This window comes from Elgaria multicarinata, chromosome 3, assembly GCF_023053635.1.
Source record: "Elgaria multicarinata webbii isolate HBS135686 ecotype San Diego chromosome 3, rElgMul1.1.pri, whole genome shotgun sequence".
Lineage (NCBI taxonomy): Eukaryota > Metazoa > Chordata > Lepidosauria > Squamata > Anguidae > Elgaria > Elgaria multicarinata.
The window spans coordinates 112,892,855-112,911,770 of NC_086173.1; the positions used below are offsets into that span (position 1 = coordinate 112,892,855).

The 18,916-nt window shown below is 44.5% G+C and overlaps 1 protein-coding gene across 1 annotated transcript in view; it reads left to right on the forward strand.

Moving 5' to 3' along the window:
* CACNA1D (calcium voltage-gated channel subunit alpha1 D) overlaps nucleotides 1-18,606 on the forward strand; it is a 256,993-nt gene extending 238,387 nt beyond the window's left edge. Inside the window, exons 46-50 of the mRNA XM_063121273.1 lie at nucleotides 722-871; nucleotides 3,434-3,597; nucleotides 6,505-6,626; nucleotides 15,266-15,586; nucleotides 17,719-18,606. Coding sequence (XP_062977343.1) covers nucleotides 722-871; nucleotides 3,434-3,597; nucleotides 6,505-6,626; nucleotides 15,266-15,586; nucleotides 17,719-18,012 — 1,051 coding nt within the window. The 3' untranslated portion in view covers nucleotides 18,013-18,606. The remainder of the gene's footprint in view (nucleotides 1-721; nucleotides 872-3,433; nucleotides 3,598-6,504; nucleotides 6,627-15,265; nucleotides 15,587-17,718) is intronic.
* The last annotated feature ends 310 nt before the right edge of the window (nucleotides 18,607-18,916 follow it).

Below are 18,916 nucleotides of genomic sequence, written 5' to 3' on the forward strand. Positions count from 1 at the left end.
ATTGTGAATTGATGCCCTTGGATATGTTTGCCACAGCATCTGTTGTTGTGTTTTCTTATTATTCTGAGTTTGTCCCTCCCCATGTCCCAAAACTATTATTTGTGCATTTCTTGAACCTACACAGTACTTGTGGCTTATTCTGGAACATAACTAAAAATGGTGATGCAGTCATAATATTAAGTATTATAATATTATAATATTAAGTATTACAGGAGTAGGATCATTGTCATCTAATATTTGTAGAGACATTGACGCAGTCTTACTTGCTTCATCCTTAGAATGGTTTTCTTGAAATTTATGCTATTTTATATTTTTGTCCAATGCAAATTTTAAGATTTCAGATGTAAATAGTAATTTAATACTCAGTTACTAAAGAAGCAAAGGGTCTAGTTTGCTAGATCTAAAATGGCATTAAATCTAGTTTGCTAGATCTAAAATGGCATTTATAAAGCATTTTTTTTAAAGAAAATGGCAGTAGAGACAAATCTGAAGGGAAAGATCATGGTGATAGATGTTACACCATATTACTGCTACAATAAACAATAATATATGCAGGGCTGTAGAGAAATATAGCAATGCATAAGCACGGAAGTTTATGGATACTATTGTGACACAAGTGTGCAACTACAAAATTTCCAGTCAATGTTGTTCTCTCAAGAAATGAAGTTAAAATATAAACTGAATGCAATAGCGTCCTCAAATATCTATGTCCTAACTGTAGGTCAGAATCAGGGGATCGGCATCTACCAACGATATGCCGAGAAGATCATGAAATTCGAGATTATTATAACGATGATTGTTATTTGGATGATCAGGACTATTTTAGTGGTGATGAGTATTATGAAGAAGACAGTATGCTGTCAGGAAGCAGGTAAGATTACTAGCTTTGCCTCAATTTAGTATGTCATTTGTGTATACAATTTGTCTATACGTGTCTACTCAGAAATAAACTCATTGAGTTCAATGGAGCTTTCATCCGGCTACATGAGTATAGGATTGCAGTCTAAATGTGTTATAAAGGGGATTTTATACACTGAAAAGGAAGGGAAGAAGGCATGCACATTCAGACAGGTCTACTCTCTTTACAACAGGAAATGTGGTTCAACAAGAAATAGCAGGCAGACAGTAATATTTTGTTGCAAATGTTCTGTGTGACCCTAATTAAGTTATTGCAGGTCTGAATGTACAAGTCAGAAACTTGATTGCTCACGTTACATCGGATTGCCATTCAGTTTCTTGTGTACATTTCCATGGCTGTTCTACACATCTATATATTTGTCATTACTCCAATTGCAGTTACACTGCAGTTTGGTGAAGTGGGCCAGAGGAGGGGGTGGAGAGAGAGAGAGAGAGAAACTGAGACTGTGCTCAAATTTGGTCTTTGGTGTAACTGCGAGTTGAAATGTGCTGGCATAGTATCAGTGCTGGCTCCAAGTTTTCCAGGGCCCATGAGCAAGACATTCTCAATGGGCCTCCTCCTTTTTCCTTTTCCATTTTCCTTAAACTGGCTACCAGAACTGCAAAAAGGGCAAGCCTCTGAGTCACAAACTGGTTAGATAAGTCAAATGCGGTAAGCCAACCCTGCTGGATTTGGGAGCCGTCCTGCTTATTCTGTTGAGTGGGGCCCTGGGTGTCTGCCCCAAAGTCCTGCCTCGATTATACCACTGCTTCCCGGACCTCGCTATCAAATTTCTTATGATTGTGTGTGCGCAAATGCAAAGTTTAAAGAAGTGGCCATTGCATATGACAGATTCGGTGGCCAACAACGCACACATGTAGATATTACTCTGTGGCAGTGGAGGCCGGTGGCTCCTATTTTAGTAGGGCAGCGAATCCACTCTGAGTTTCAGTCAGGACTGTAAAGGAGCTCTCCAGAGTGAGCCTAGCCCCCAAAATGGTTTCAGGACATTGGAAAACTCCGAGGTAATCTACACATGCATGCGCCCCCAGTACGCCCCCAAAACGATGGTGTAGATTCTGCCTACCTGCAGCCCAGAAGAGACAGAGGAGGCGGCGGCTGGGGAACCAGCCGCGTCCTTGCCGCCGCCGCTGCGCCACCTCCCCGCCGGCCTCCTGCTGCCGGGGTAAGAGCAACCCGGGTCAGAGAGCTCGGCGGAGGAGGTGGCGGCGGCAAGGACACAGCCGGATTCCCCAGCCGCCTCCTCCTCCGTCTCTTCTGGGCTGCAGGTAAGCAGAATCTACACCATCGTTTTGGGGGCGTACTGGGGGCGCATGCATGCGCCTTCAGTACGACATGTAGATTATTATTATTATTATTATTATTATTATTATTATTATTTATTTATTTATATAGCACCATTCCCTCCAACTTAGTGTTCTGGCTGGTTCTGAATGAAACCCAGAGTGGATTCACCGCCCTATTAAAATAGGAGCTACCAGCCTCCACAGCTCTGTGCTTTAGGGAAATTGGGTATTTGGGATTAGGAAATATTGTTGTGACCAGAAAGAGCAGGGCCTTAGCACTAGCGAAGGCCAAGTATTACAGACTAGAAAGTGGAGCAGGCTCACCCATGAGGTAACTGGAGCCTTAGCTATACTTACTGGGGTGAAGAGGGGTGGAGATCTCACAATATTTTATTGTGAGATCTCCCCCTCTGTTCACATGGGGTGTGCGACGACCACAGAGGGAGAGGTGTCGCACCCACCACTTTGGGTTTTTTTCTTAAAGAAGATGTGCACCAGTGCTTGTGCGCAAAAGGTAAGGTTTTTGTTTTGTTTTGTTTAATTATTTTCCCCACTCCCCCCACGCCACTCCTGATGGGCACTGAGGAGCGCTGCACCCCGTGCACGGGTCCCGGCTCTTCGTGAGTAACCGTGAGGAATTGGGACAAATCGTGACGCCTGCACACATGTTCTGTGGTCTCAGGCTCAGCCTGAAACTGCGGGAAAACTGGGCCTAAATGGTAGGGCAAGATCCCGGGGCAAGGGAGGGATCATCCTTCCCTGATCCCAGGATCCCCTGTATGTCATGTGGACACACAGGGACGTTCCCAGGGATCACTCTGGGATTTCGCCCCATCTAGCTAAGGTCTGGGTAAGACTGGAAGAGAGAACATCTGTCAGTGCTGTTGTGATGTTTTATTTCCACCCCCACCCCCAACATACTCCTGTGAGATCATTTCATCTGCATTTAGGAGAAAAACATTTACCTAAAGAATCCCATTAATTAGAATTAAAGTTTAAATCTGGGAGTTAGGTAAATAAATGAATAATAACTGCAGGGTAAAGAGTTGGTTGATATAAACAAATCAGTATTATCTAGTTTGTAATAGTGAGTCCCATGTTATTCTAAATATTGGATTAGCCTGTATATGGTAGCATAAATCAGCATGAAAAGCATCTGATTAGACTTTTGGATGATTACTTTGCTAGAGTGCTCGGTCTTCATTATCCATCTGTTTCTTTACCTCAGGCATACTCATGACTATCACAACAGATATCACTGTAATGATTTAGATTTTGAACGTCCAAAGGGTTACCATCATCCACATGGTTTCTTTGAAGAAGATGAGGCACAGGTGTGCTATGATTCAAAAAGATCTCCTAGGAGACGGCTGCTACCTCCAACACCTCCACGTGAGTACACTAGGAAAGTGGGCTTCGTTATATGAACTTGTTTGTTTTCTGCTGGACCCTTGCATGTTTCTTGAGACCCTGGGGCAGTGACCAACGGTGCCATTCCGCAAACTCAAATAGGACTATCGGAGCTTCACCAGATCTTTCTGTTGCGCAAGCAGCTGGGCAACTAGTTCCACAATTGCACTTGCACAACATAACTATAGTGGGATTCTCATCTTGCGCAGGACTTGGAACTTCGTTTCTGCTAGTGCAACATCATTTACACCAGCAGAATGACACAGTTGGATGCTGCCTGTGGTACCAACTTTATTCTGTTATCCATACACTAATACCAGAGACAACTGATATTGGGTGCTATTGCCCTCATGTCCTGATTGTGGGCTTCCCAAAGGTATCTGGCTGGCCAATGTGGGAACAGAATGCTGAACAAGATAGGCCTTTGGTCTGATCCATCAGGATTCTTCTTACATTCTTAAGTTCTTAATTCATTCACAAAAAGCAAAGCAATACAGGGCTAGCTAGCTCCACAAAGGAAAGCTGCCACTATCCAAACATATAGAAAATGAAACTTGAAGCACTGCCATAATTAGTACATTGTCCTTGAACTTAGATTTTAAAAGTCTGGAAAATAGAGCCTAAATTTAAGACAATTTGTAGAACATTGCCACTTTTGAAAGGGGTGAAATTATTTGATCCAGAGTAAATGTGTTACATTTCATGTCTCTCCAGTAATACACTTTTTGTTGCCTTTGACTTAGACTGCCAGGCCTACTGGAAAGATAGTTAATCACAAACCTTTGAAGCTTCCCAGTTAACAATAGCGAATAAATATTAACATTGGGAAGGTGGGAAGGTGGCCAGTCTGTGCAATTTAGCCAATCCTCATGAATACTTGCATAGCTGTCCACAGATTAGCTAGATAGGAATCAAAAGGAAATAAGAACCTAATCAGAGATAGGTCTCCCAGCAAAAGTAAAGAGACTGTGTCAACTCCTCCCATCCCCATCATAGAAGATTAATGCAAAGGATAAACACGTATTTTCATTGGCAGCTGAAATCCAAGACTACCGACAACTATGTTTTTCATACCCGTAGACAAGCCCTGCGCCTGTTTCGAGCCTGTCTGCTTCATCCTTGTGCTAACGTGATCTCCGTTTTCATGTGTTCAAAGAATTAAGGTTGCAATGGGCTGCAGGGGAACCTTGTTGGTTTGATCCACATGTGGAATAGGGAAGGGTTGCATTCTAAGGCCAAGACCAAGTGGACAGATGTTAGCTTTTGTTCCAGGAGGAATGTTTTTCTCACGTACAACAGGCTTACAATATTGATATGAATAAAATAAACAGGACTATCATCTCAGTGACTCACTTACTTGGCACCTTTCCTGACCCTTTCACAACAGACACACCATCTGCTAACATGATTAGAGCTTCTAAATAGTGGCTATTTGCCAAAATGAAAACAACATACACTTTCCCCGTTTTTTCCATTTCTCAGGAAATGAAAATTAACTTTCAGTGTTCATGAATTATTTTGGCTTTTGTAATTAAAGCCCAGACTGCTTTTATAAATGCAAGAAAGTGAGTAAGACTCTGGTTCAGTACAGTTAGAGCTGTGGGCTTGTTTGTGTGGGTATCTACAAAATGGAAACAATTAAGTTAACTGGGGGTGGCGGGGGAGAATTAGTTGTAAAGAAGAAGTTTCCTAACGGTTACTTAACCCATATCCAACCTTACGAGCTGATTTTATATTTTTTACCTCATCTGTGTTCGGCAGGAGAGTAAGGAGCATTTTTGCCTGGACTTCTGAGACATAGGCCCCATTCAGAAGACACCTTAAACCATGGCTTTAACCACTGTGGTTAAGCCAGAAAGCCAGGCCGTGTTCAGAAGACACCTTAAACCATGGCTTTAACCATGGCAAATAAGGCTTTTTGCTTTATTCACCATGATTAAAGCCGTGGTTTAAGGTGCCTTCTGAACACAGCCCAGCTTTCTGTCTTAACCACCATGGTTAAAGCCATGGTTTTAGGTGTCCTCTGAACAGGGCCATATTTGCATATACTATTTTTAGTGTTCAGAAAAGAGGAAATTGTTATTGTTAATGTGCATTTGTTTCATCTCAAGATCCTTATCAGAATTGTAATCTTTGTGCATTATTTCCTTATGCACTCAGATGCTTCATTGCAATACACTAAAAATACTCTTAATTGTAGCTAGGGTATTACTGACATATAAAAGAGACAAGTGGTACTGGTGACCATTCAGCATCCATTTTTCTGAATGGAATAGCTCCAGTTTCACCTTGCCTCTCCTTCTGCCACAAGACGCCTTCTAGTAAATATGTCCACCCCCTGCCAAAGTGGTGGGGACCCCTCCCCTGAGTTTCACCATTTGTAATCACATGATATCTTTTACTGAAAAACTTAGAAGTTTTTAAACTTAAAAATTTAAAGGTACTGAATAAATGTAAAAGTTTTGTAAGCATGGCCGAGGATTCATCATGACCCCTTCAGAATCCCTGAACCAGGAATGCCATTGAAGCCCTTTTTTCCAGACATGTCTAAATTAAATATGTCCATGTTCCAGGGGAAATGAAATGCCTAGTTCTTTAACGAGATGAGAGACAAGGGGGGGGGGGGGGAAATCATTTTTACATGGTGAGATTAAAAGAGAAAACATCACATTCTTATAGCAGATGCACCCAGGGCTAATAATAGGCTCAGCAGAAAACAACTACAACCAAACACCTCTTGTGCCTACATTTCCTGCCTAGAGTAAAAGCTACAATCAATTAGGTACTCTTTAAAGAGACACAGAATGACTTGTCATCTTTCCAGCAACAGACTAGTGCAATTACTCTGTCTCTAGTAAACAGTAACCACCACTTCTTTTCACGTTTCAGCAAATCGGCGCTCTTCCTTTAATTTTGAATGCCTCCGCAGACAGGGCAGTCAAGATGAAATCCCACTTTCCCCAACCTTTCATCACCACACTGCTTTACCCCTGCATTTAATGCAACAGCAGGTGAGTAAAAACAAAATATACATCTAGCTTTAGATGCAAGATGACATGTTTGATATGCAGTTTTATATCACTGCCTTAGAACGTGCAATTGTTGGATGGTGTGGCTGTCTGAGATGACTGAAAGACATTGTCAGGCCGTCAGACCATGTTAGGCTCCTGAGATCTCAGCTTTCTGGATCTTACCCTGAATTTTGAACTGAAACGTGCAACTGTTGTCTAAGTCTTGAGTTTTCAAATGGCTGGCATGTCACTATAGCTGCAAATTATCACCAAGGGGATGTTTTTGAGCTCCCAGACTGTTAGAGAGCATTTCTTCTCCAAGCCTAGTCTAAGGAGGAATAATGGGCCTAAGGAGTAAGATATAAGAGCATTTCTTCTCAAAGCCTAGTCTAAGGAGGAATAATGGGCCTAAGGAGTAAGATATAGCAACATGCATTGCCAGCTACTAGTGAAAAGAAGCTGCCTGGAATGCTGGAATAGAGTTGGCAAGACAGGGTCCTATTCATTAAGAAGCTAAACGGAGACATGATAGAGGTGTACAAAATTATGCACGGTGTGGAGAATGTGGCTAGGGAGGCATTTACTAGTCCTGATGGCTATGTGCTACCTCCACCATCAGAGGCAGTAAGCCTATGTACACCAGTTGCTAGAGAACATGGGCAGGAGGGTGCTGTTGCACTGTGTCCTACTTGTGGGTCCTTGGTCAACAGCTGGTTGGCCACTTTGTGAACAGGGTGCGGGACTACATGCACCCTTGGTCTGATCCAGAATGGCTCTTCTTATGTCCTTACATTCTTAGGATCTAAGGAGGTTGATTGTGTTGAAAAGAACCACATTGAGTCATCTAGGAGTTTATTCAATTTAGAAAAGTTCCAACTACTCTTTCGTTTATATATTTTACATCAATAAGCAATCACAACATGTCAATCACTCCCTCTAATAGCAAACTCAAGGGGTGAATGCTGACAAAAGCAAACAAGAGGTAGGTCTCAGTATGCTTGGGAGAATCCTGAGGTTTGCAAAAAGTGCCAAAAAAAAATTCTTTAAAACAATTGGGGGACCAGGGCTGGGCAGAAATCAGTCCAATGTGGACTGCGCATGCTGAGTAGCGATGGAGTGTTGAGTGTTGGTTGGAAACAAAAGAGATGGAAGAGAGATGGAAGGCCTTGTTTTACCCCCTTGCAGCTTATAGTCTCCCAGAAGAGAGCATAGCTGACTGGAGCCTTGAACAGGAGGGCTCCTGTTAGGGGTGAGAATACACTGTATTTTTTTTGTTGAGGATGCCACTTGTTTTATCAAATGAGGAAGGCAGGTCCAAGTGTAGGGAAGTACTGATTTTGTTAAATCCATTCCATCTGTCTTTTGTGGATTGTCAGGCATCTTTTGTTCTGTCAACCTTTAATGATGGGAAAGGATTATTTTAGGGATGAAAATTATGTCCCACTTGTGCAAGTGCACATTAGTGCAAGTGTGCACTTGTGCTAATACACATTAGCTTGTCTAAATTTGAGCAAATCCCTCCCCCACACCAGGTTAAAAAAAATGGTCCACATGCCTGCAAAATCCATATGATTTCTCCAACATCACTAGTGAGGTATAATTAAAATTGTAGGTTTGGATGCAGCTAAACATTTTGGCTGCATTCAGATGTAATACCAAACATGCATGAGCCGTGGGTAGCCTTGGATTGATGCACTCCTTCCTCCCTCTCCTCTTCCTCCTTCTTCTCTCTCACTCTCATGTGCTGCATTCCCTAAATAACTTTCAGTTCTCAGAAAACTATGATTTACAATTATGTGTGAACATCACAAACTAGTTTGCCACAAACAAGGATCAAACCCAGTAATGAATGAATACTGGGTTACACCTGACGCATGACAATGGTGCAGGCGAAGAGCTATAGCACACTCTTTAGGGCCACAAGCCATTGCAAAGTTAGACAAGTTAGGTATATTGATGTAACCGCTGCATCCAATAGAATTTAAACACAGGAGAACATACAAAGGACCAAGCTGGCTCAGACTAAATATCCATCTGGTCCAGCATTCTGTTCACACAGTTGCCAACCAGCTGCCCACGGGAAACTCACCAGCAGGACCTGAGTGCAACAGCACCCTCCCGCCCATGTTCCCTAGCAACTGGTGTCCATAGGCATGCTGCCTCTGATACTGGAGATACTGGAGATGGCACATAGCCATCAAGACTAGTAACCATTGATAGCACACTTGATTCTTCTTCGTGGTCTCTGTGCATCACACATATGGGCTCTGCGCCTGCGCAGGGCCAGGTTCGGAAACTTCTCAAGCTGAAAATCTTTTAGGCGGGAACCCTTCCCCCACCATCTACTGAGCATGCTCAGGGGTTCCTGCCTAATCCCCTCAGTTCTCTGCAACCGCCTGTGGGTCAACAGCGTTTGGAGACTTCTCTTGGTATAGTGCGTTTTTTGTTATACCATAGCTGAAAAATCTATCAATTTTTCCTTCTTTCTCTTGTTTCTCCAGTTTTCTATCTTTCCTATTAAAAAAAAAATTGTTTGTTCGTCGGCGTCTTGGTGCCTATGGCACATCAAGGCCTCTTCAAGAAGTGTTCCAGTTGTGGACAGAAAATAGCACAAAACGATGGACATTCTTTGTGCTTGCTCTGCTTGGGGGAGACTCATGTTGTAGAGTCGCGTGCCTTTTGCTTGAAGTTTTCAAGGCAGGCACGAAAAAACCGCGCAGAGCGCCTTCGGGCTATTCCCTGGGAAAAGGCTTTGGAGGCAGTAGACAAACTGAGAGCGACTCGCGTTTCTACATCTCCACTCAAGATGGAGTCTATGCCCCAACATCCTCTGACAAGGAGTGAAGCCTTAGTGGTTCCCCCCTCCTCCTCTGAGTCCGCAACAAAGGCAGCAAAGAAGATCTCTAAGAGAGCGAGAGAGCACTCTGAGGCCGAAAACCCTCAGAGAAAAAAGAGCAAAAACCATGACAAAAAATGGAAAGAAAAAGTCATCGAAACCGATTCCGTCGGTACCGAGGAGCCCGGTACCGAGTACTTCGGTACCGAGCCACGACACAGGGCATAGAAGCCCGATATCGAGTCTCTCACTACAGAGACCTCCCTCGCATGCGATAAGCCCAATACCGAGGCTATCGCTACCGACACCTTTTTCGATACCGAGACAGGCGACCCCATCTTCGCCATCGGTACCGAACCAACCGCAGCCGCGTGAGGAGCCGGTTGCTAACTCGCCTGTCCCATCGCCGCTGCATATTGTCACGGTCCCTACTGATGAGCCCAGTGTAAGGGCATCGATCTCGGAAGGTGAAATCAGGGGCTCCTCGCTGGAAAAAGGTCTCCTTGATGGCAGATCGGAGACCTTTTCCCCCTCAGTACCGAGAAGACATCGATACCGACGGACGTCGGTACCGACAGCAACCACAGGTCGATACCGAAGCCTATCGATACCGACAAACACCTCCTTATGGATATGGCCGTGATTGTTCACCGGCTTCAATTCATTCCAGTCGGCAATATGCTGCTTACAGCGAAAGACCCAGGTCCCCACAGAGGGGTACGGGCTACTATGCCGATTGGCAACCTCCACATTTTCCTCCATATTACTATGAGGACTGGAGGCACAGAGGACACCAAGAATATTACTACCCTCAAGAACACCCGTATGACCCATACCCGCGTTTTCGTCAGCCACCCTCCGAGACGGTCTCCCGTCCACCGCCCCCGGAGGATGCTGCAGCCATGCCGCCTCCGCCTCAACCAGCGGTACCGAGGCGCTTGTTGCAACCAACGCGAGCTACGGTACCGACCACCACGGTACCGGCTCAAGCGTTACAACCACTCTCAGACATGAGGGTAGACAAGTTGGTTGTTCCATCGGAGGAGGACTACCAATCTGACTCCTCCCAAGAGGCATCACCTGTACCCTCCATTCCCTCCCCGGATGACCTTGTAGGGACTTCGGATGTAGTCTCTCCCTCGGAGGACTAGTCACACTTTGCTGACCAAGTGCAAAGGATGGCAAGATCACTGGGAATTGAAATGTCTCAACCCATAGAAAAATTGAACGAACCAGTTTATGACGAAGCATACTGTGAGTCAGCTACTCCAGCAGCCATCCCTTATTTGCCTGTGCTATTACGCACGGCACAACAGTCATGGAAGCTGCCCTTCTCTATGCCACCAACGTCCAGGAGGTTGGATAATACATATAAGATACAGGAGAAAACTGCTCCTTTTCTTTTTACTCACCCCAAGCCCAATTCCATAATCGTAGAGGCATCTCAGGGACGCACTCATAAAAGACATAATGCGCCAGTAGCTAAAGAAGGTCGTCGACTGGACAGCATAGGGCGAAGAATCTATTCTTCAACAGCATTGTCATTACGAGTGCATAATTACCAAGCCACCATGGCTAAATATCAGCTCTTCTTGTGGGAGAAGATGGCATCCCTATCTGGATATTTACCAGATGACCAAAGGGAACTGGCAAACGTATTTTATACTGAGGCCATGACACTGTCTAGGCAACAACTCAATACAGCTAGACACGCTACTGACTGCGCCTCAAAAGCCATGGTAGGGTCCATTGCCCTGCGAAGACATGCATGGTTGAGGTCTGCAGGATTATGCCAAGAGGCAGGCACCTGTATCGAGGACCTGCCTTTTGATGGAGACGGCCTATTTCATCCTTCCACCGACGAATCGATGGAAAACATCCAAAAGGCCAAGAACACGGCCAAAATGGTGGGAATTGGGCAGCAGCAACAACAGATTCAAAGAGCATTCCGCCCAAGACGCTGGCCTAGGGCTCAACAACAGTTCCAGCCCAGACAGCAGCAACAATTTCAAGATAGACCCCCTCTGTACCAACCCCAAGGTCAGTACAAGAGGCAACAATTTTCAGGACGCTTCAAACAAATCAGAAGCAAACCAGACCAAGGTCAAAGACGGCGTCTTTGACTGCCCCATAATTATAATTTCTGCACCAAAATTTGGTGACATCCTTGCCCCCTTTTATAATAGTTGGACCACCATTACCACTGACAGGTGGGTCCTCAGCATCATTTCTCGGGGCTACAAAATTGAGTTTACCACCACCCCCCTCCCCTAGGAACCGCAAGGTTCTCTCCACCTACAGACGCTCTATTGCAAGAGACCAAGTCTCTTTTGGAGAAGGGCGCCATAGAGCGATTACCAACTCATGCCCTAAGGTGCGGGTTCTACTCCCGTTACTTTACAGTTCCTAAACGGGATGGGGGGCTAAGACCTATTTTGGACCTTAGAGACCTGAACAAGTTCATCAATCCTAAAAAATTCCAGATGAACTCCTTAGCAAGCATCTTACCTTTCCTCTCCCAAGGGGACTGGTTTACTTCCATTGACCTCAAAGATGCTTACTTTCATGTCTCAATTTACCCTGACCATCGCCAATTCCTCCGGTTCATAGTAGGGGAAGACATTTTCCAATTTAAAGTGCTTCCGTTTGGTCTTTCTACTGCCCCCTGAGTCTTCACTAAGTGTATGGCACCAGTTTGCGCCTTTCTGAGAACTCGAGGGGTAGAGATTTATCCCTACTTGGATGATTGGTTAATGATGGCTAGTACGGAGCAGGAAGCCACCCGTAACACCCACCTTACCATCAACCTCCTTAACGAATTAGGCCTTTGCATCAACAAGGAAAAATTTTCAACCAACTAAAAAAATTAAATTCCTTGGAGCAATTCTGGACTCAACCCGCTCCAGGGCTTTCCTTCCGGAGGATAGAGCTGCAACATTAATTCGACTTGCACTCAAACTCTTTCACTCCAAGACCATATCTGCTTTCCAGGTGCAAAGACTACTAGGTCTCATGGCGGCAACTGTCAGCGTTGTCCCTTGGGCACGCTTGCACATGAGACCTCTACAATTGTGGCTTCTGCGGGAGTATGACAATACAACGGACACTCATCGAGTGAAATTGTCGCCCCCTACCAAAGTAAAGGACACTCTTCTTTGGTGGACAGATCTGTCCAACATTATGTAGGGCCTGGGCTTCAGACCTCCACTGCCATCTCAACATCTGATGACGGACGAATCCCTTCTGGGCTGGGGAGCCCACTGCGGAGAGCTTACAATTCAGGAGCGTTGGAGCCTTTCCGACAGGAAAAGGCATATAAACGTCCTAGAACTGATGGCCATCCAAAAGGCACTGTATGCTTTTCAGCAGACCTTGTCAGGACATGTAATCCAAATCCATACAGACAACATGGCTGCTGTTTGGCATATAAACAAACATGGTGGAACACGGTCTATGGACCTGATTACCCTAACGTTGGACATTTGGCACTGGGCTATCGCCCATGACATGACCTTAACGGCCATTCATATCGCAGGCCAGGACAATATCCTGGCGGACAACCTCAGCTGCACCTTTGTGGACACGCACGAGTGGCAGATGAAAGACTCTGTTCTCGAACTGATCTTTCAGGCATGGGGACAGCCTGCAATAGATTTATTCGTGTCACCGGAGAACGTCATCTGCAACCAATTCTGCACATGGGCGGGGCACGGGACAGGATCCCTAGGAGACGCCTTTGAGAGGACGGGGACAGGACAGCTGCTGTACCTGTTCCCCCCCATACCACTCCTATCCAAGGTGATCCTGAAGTTGCGCACAGACAACGCCAACGCCATATTAGTAGCACCTTGGTGGCCAAGGCAGCCGTGGTTCACTCCGCTACTCAAATTGTCCTCAGCAGAGTTTATCAAACTGCCCCAATGTCACAACTTAATCTCCAAGGAGAAAGGACTCATTCTCCACCCAGATGTCCGGTCCCTGAGCCTGAAAGCGTGGAGAATCAGGCAACGATAGATAATCTATCCCTGCCTGCTGATGTATGGGACATTATTCTGGCAGCCAGAAAACCGGCCACCAGAAAATCATACGCTAAAAAGTGGGAAGTTTTTTCTGCTTTTGCCTTCAGCAGAAATGAAAACCCATTTACAGCACCTTTACCCATTGTGCTTTCTTTTCTTTTTTCTTTATTTAAAAAAGGACTCAAGTTCTCGTCACTTAGAGTTTATTTGGCAGCTATTTCTGCCTCTCACCGTTGGGTTCAGGGATGTTCGCTCTTCACCCACCCTTTAACCAAACGTTTCATGAAAGGTATGAAGAATACCATCCCACCAGTTCGTTCCTTTGTTCCTCAATGGAGCCTTTCCGTGGTGCTCAAAGCACTGTCTGCCAAGCCCTTTGAGCCATTAGCAAAATCGGACTTGCGATTGCTAACTTTCAAGGTGGCATTCCTCGTTGCCATCACGTCTGCTAGACGTGCATCAGAGTTAGCAGCACTCCATATGGACACACCCTATACGGTGTTTCATGCTGACAAAGTGGTCCTTAGACCAGACCCAGCCTTTCTTCCAAAGGTTGTGTCTTCTTTTCACCTTGGACAGGATATTACTTTGCCAAGTTTTTTTCCGTCGCCGTCATCTCCCCTTGAGTCGACGCTACACACCCTGGACGTGAGACGTGCTCTCGCTTTCTACCAGTCCAGAACAGCAACTCTCCGGAGATCCCTAAGTTTTTGTTTGTTATGGGTCAAGCAAAAGGGACTCCAAGCATCTCCACAGAGAATATCTGCTTGAGTTGTTCAAACTATCAAATTAGCTTATGAACTCGCTGGCCTCCCGTTGGAAGGGAAAGTGCGCTCTCACTCCACCAGAGGAGTGGCCACTTCTACGGCCTTTGAAAAAGGGATCGCTCTACCAGACCTCTGCAAAGCAGCTACCTGGTCGACACCTTTGACTTTTGCCAGTCACTACCGCCTGGACATCAGGGCGTGCAGAGACTGTGCCTTTGGGCGTGCCGTCTTATTGGCAATCCTATGACTACTCATATACCAACTGACACCACCCACCTCCGGTAAGTCAGCTTGTTAATTCGCCCATATGTGTGATGCACAGAGACCACGAAGAAGAAAGACTGGTTGCTTACCTGTAACTTTAGTTCTTCGAGTGGTCATCTGTGCATTCACACAACCCTCCCACAGTCCCCACTATGGTGTCATTATTTTTTGATCACCTGGTGGTTCTCCTCAGTGAGACTGTTTAGGCGGTTTCAGGAACTGAGGGGATTAGGCGGGAACCCCTGAGCATGCTCAGTGGACGGTGGGGGAGGGGTTCCTGCCTAAAAGATTTTCAGCTTGAGAAGTTTCCGAACCTGGCCCTGCGCAGGTGCAGAGCCCATATGTGTGATGCACAGATGACCACTCGAAGAACTACAGTTACAGGTAAGCAACCTGTCTTTCTGGACTAGTGGTGGACTTTGTGACCAACATTGTTCAAAATTCAAAATAGGGTTTCAGGTCTCTAGGCAACCCCCAAATATAGGAATTTAAGCCAACGTGTCACATGCTTTGTTAAGGGACACAGAGAAGAGAAATAAGATATCAGAGCTCTGTGCACTAAATCAAACAGTGGAGAGCTTGGGTTGTCTTTTATCCACTTTCCCTTCTTTCTGTACTCTTGTTTGTTTGTTGTTTAAATGTCTGCCTGAACATCTTACCTGGCTTGAAATAACTGGTTAGAGTGACTTCCAAACTGTCTGCGAGGGGCCTCCCTAAACCTGTGAGTGTATCAGCTGTCCTCTTCTCCCTCAGGTCATGGCTGTTGCAGGGCTGGATGCCACGAAAGCGCATAGACATTCCCCCAGCCGTTCCACGCGTTCCTGGGCCACCCCACCAGCTACCCCGCCCAACCGGGACCGTACTCCGTATTATACGCCTCTCATCCAAGTTGACCGAGCAGAATCTACGGAATATATGAACGGCAGCCTCCCGTCTTTGCACAGGAGCTCCTGGTACACGGATGACCCTGACATTGCCTATCGGACATTTACACCAGCTAATTTAACTGTACCGAGTGACTTCAGGCACAAGCAGAGCGACAAGCAAAGAAGTGCAGACAGTTTGGTGGAAGCGGTAAGTGCTTTGAGCTTTTGTTTTGAGCTCTGTGGTGTTAATGAAATCATTTCAGAAGGAGGATTACCTGGCATTGAACCTACTTTTTTATTATGACATTTATATCCCACTTTTTTTCCTTCTGCAAAGAACCCAAGGCAGCTTACATGGTCCTCCTCTCCATTTTATCCTCATAACAACAACCCTGCGAGGCAGGTTAGGCAGAGAGAGTGTGACTAGCCCAAAATCACCCAGGGAGCTTCATGATCGAGTGGGGACTGGAACCCGAATCTCCTGAATCCCAGTCCAACGCTCTAGCCCCTATGCCACACTGGCTTTCCTTCATTTTATGTACTGGTTGATATAATGAATGAATATTGCATGTCAGTGATGCAGGCAAACAGCTGGCTACTTCATTTAAACTTAATCACTAGCGATGGTATGTTTCCAAATCGGATTTCAAGAGCTACATCTTACTCTGCACTTTACAATTCTTATGTTGTTCGTCCCCATAACTGAGTGAAGCAGGTCATTATTATTCTCTATACAGCTGTAAATCCATAGAACCTGTTTATCCACAGATGTCAATCCAATGCGGAACCACAGACCAGATTTACAGAACTCCAAATTCATTTTAATCCGTTTTGGATTTCTCGGATTTCTCTAATCCCAGTCCTCAGACAGGATTCCCCAACTGGGGAAAGCAGGATCAAGGAAGGCAGCCCTGTTCATTCCATCAACAGCAGACAAAAGGGGGAGTGGATATTTGCCAGCCCCATAGTGGGCCTTGAGGCGGCAGAGGATTGAAGAGGTTCAGAGGACTACAGTCTTACCAAGACCACATAGCGGCAACTGATGCCTCCTGGGGGCCCAGATGCCTTGTGTGAGGTCTGGGCCTAACAGGATATAATACTTTGAAAATGGTTTGGAAACTATCTATGGAATGTGTCATGGGCCCCAACAGTTGTCAATACCATTGTAAAGCAATAGTGTAGGTCCTGCCCAAGAGAGCTCTGGGAGCAAACACAGTTTGTAGACCCCGCTTAAAAGGCAGTGGGGTGGGGTGGACAATGAGGAGGAATACCTGCTGGCTCTGCCTTTGGTAGACACCAAGTATGGACCGGAGGAGGAATATTAAAGTGCTAGTACCCCCCTCCCCCCGCCCCTCCATACGTGGTAAGGCCCTGACAACCAGTAAATTGCAGATAATAATAAGGATATGTGTGGCAAGGCTAATTTGTCTACAGAATAATTCAACGTTATTGAAACAAGGAAACTGTTTCATTTTTTTTAAAAAAAGTTTTGCCTGATAAGAAAGAAGCACTGTTACAGCAGCACTTTTGTTCAGCGGAAACTATCAAGGCAGCAAAATTCACACAAGTTCAAGAGCAGTCGTAGATACCAATATTTCTGCCTTTCTACCCAGAAATGACACAATTATTATCAATTTAATACAAAATAATATTAATTAAGCGGATAATTTGTCAAGCATCTTCCTTAAATTGTCTTTTTTTCTGTTAAGTTAGAAGAGTTTATTATGCTCTGTGCTCCCTTTTTTGTGGTGGTGGTGGGCAATAATCCTTGGGCTGCTGTCTCTTCCATGGAAACATATAGGCTTAGATCCTAAGGCAGGAAAGCAGAGGAACAGCAGAAGTATTTAAGTTATATCCTCGCTGCTATGTTAGTGCGTACTGTTAAATGTAACTTCTAACCCCTTTTGTCACTAGGGAGATAGAGGATTCCTAGCTGAGATGTACAAGTTAGAATCACTTTGGTTGCAACTAAAACATGAATGTATCCTGTTTGCCTTCAGCTCCCTCTGTTAGCCTGCATCCTACCTTGGTCAAAAGACACTACAACCTGGGCTGGGAGAGAGGTCAGAGGAATTTGTGCTGCAAACACAACTGTACAGATCTCCTTGGGGTGGGCCATTTTGTACTGTTGAAAATCACAGTTGCAGAACAATTGTATCTTTAGACAAAAGCTACCCAGAAGATCCATGAATAGGATCTTCCCAGAAGATCCATGAATGGATCTTCCCAGAAGATCCATTTCATATATATATGAAATGAAAGTATGGACATTTTACCACTCTTTGCTTTTGCTTTCTTTTTCTAAATATCAAATTAATTATTATGCAACTACTTTTTCAGGTACTTATATCTGAAGGATTAGGACGGTATGCAAAGGACCCAAAGTTTGTTTCTGCTACAAAACATGAGATTGCAGATGCTTGTGACATGACTATTGATGAGATGGAGAGTGCTGCAAGTAATCTTCTCAACGGGAACATTAGCAATGGGACCAATGGCGACATGTTCCCCATTTTAAACAGGCAGGATTATGAACTTCAAGACTTTGGTCCTGGCTATAGTGATGAAGAGCCAGAGACTGGTAAATATGAAGAAGACTTAGCTGATGAAATGATATGCATTACAACCTTATAGTATTTAGTAAGAAAAAAAAATGTTTGATTTAAGATAAACAAAAGTGCCTCATAGTTCCAAGATGCTAGGCACTAGTTGGAATTAATAAGGAATCAAGCTTTGCACGGGTGATGATGTCACGTCGCAAGGAAGCCATACTTTTATTTATTAATAAGTTCTCCAGTATGGTAATTGGGATCAGAGTGGCAGGACGTCAACAAGGCCTTTGCTACAGAATCTTGGGCTCATCCATGAGTGAAGGCTGATCTTTAGATTCAAGGAGATTCTACCAGCCTGTTTTTCAAACAGCGAGGAAGTTGAGAGTTAGTTGCCTTTCAGTTTTGTGCTGCTGCCCTTCGGAGCGTAAAGGTTTCTCAGTGGAATAAGGTTTGGCACTAAAAAAAAGGGTCTTCAGGAGAAGGATTAGGGTGATGACAATCAAAAGTGTCATTACCTCCAATTACACAGCATATCAAATGTTCACTGCATTCAGCATATCTGCTCAAATATTTGTTTCCAAATTTGCCTCCTCTTTTTTTCTTTTTCTTTTTTTAGTATTTGCCTAACACACTTTGTCAAACTCTACCTACAAGAGATTGTTTTATTGGAATGATGTTGAAAAATGTTTCTCTCATATGTAACACCAGTTTACATAACAAAATATCATTAAAGATGGTCTGTTTTATGACTATCACATTAAGGGCAAACTATACTGGAATAATTGCATTTTTACCAATGCACTTGCAACCAGGTTAAAGTAGAGTTAGATAAGATAGTTTGTTAAAAATTATATAGCAGAGTTTATTGTAAATAAATTGTAATCTACAATCATTTGTATTTGTAAAGAGATGTTCTATATTTTGTAATTATTGTACCGTAATTGAACTGCAGCAATATTTATGGAGCCTAATTATTGTAATTCTCC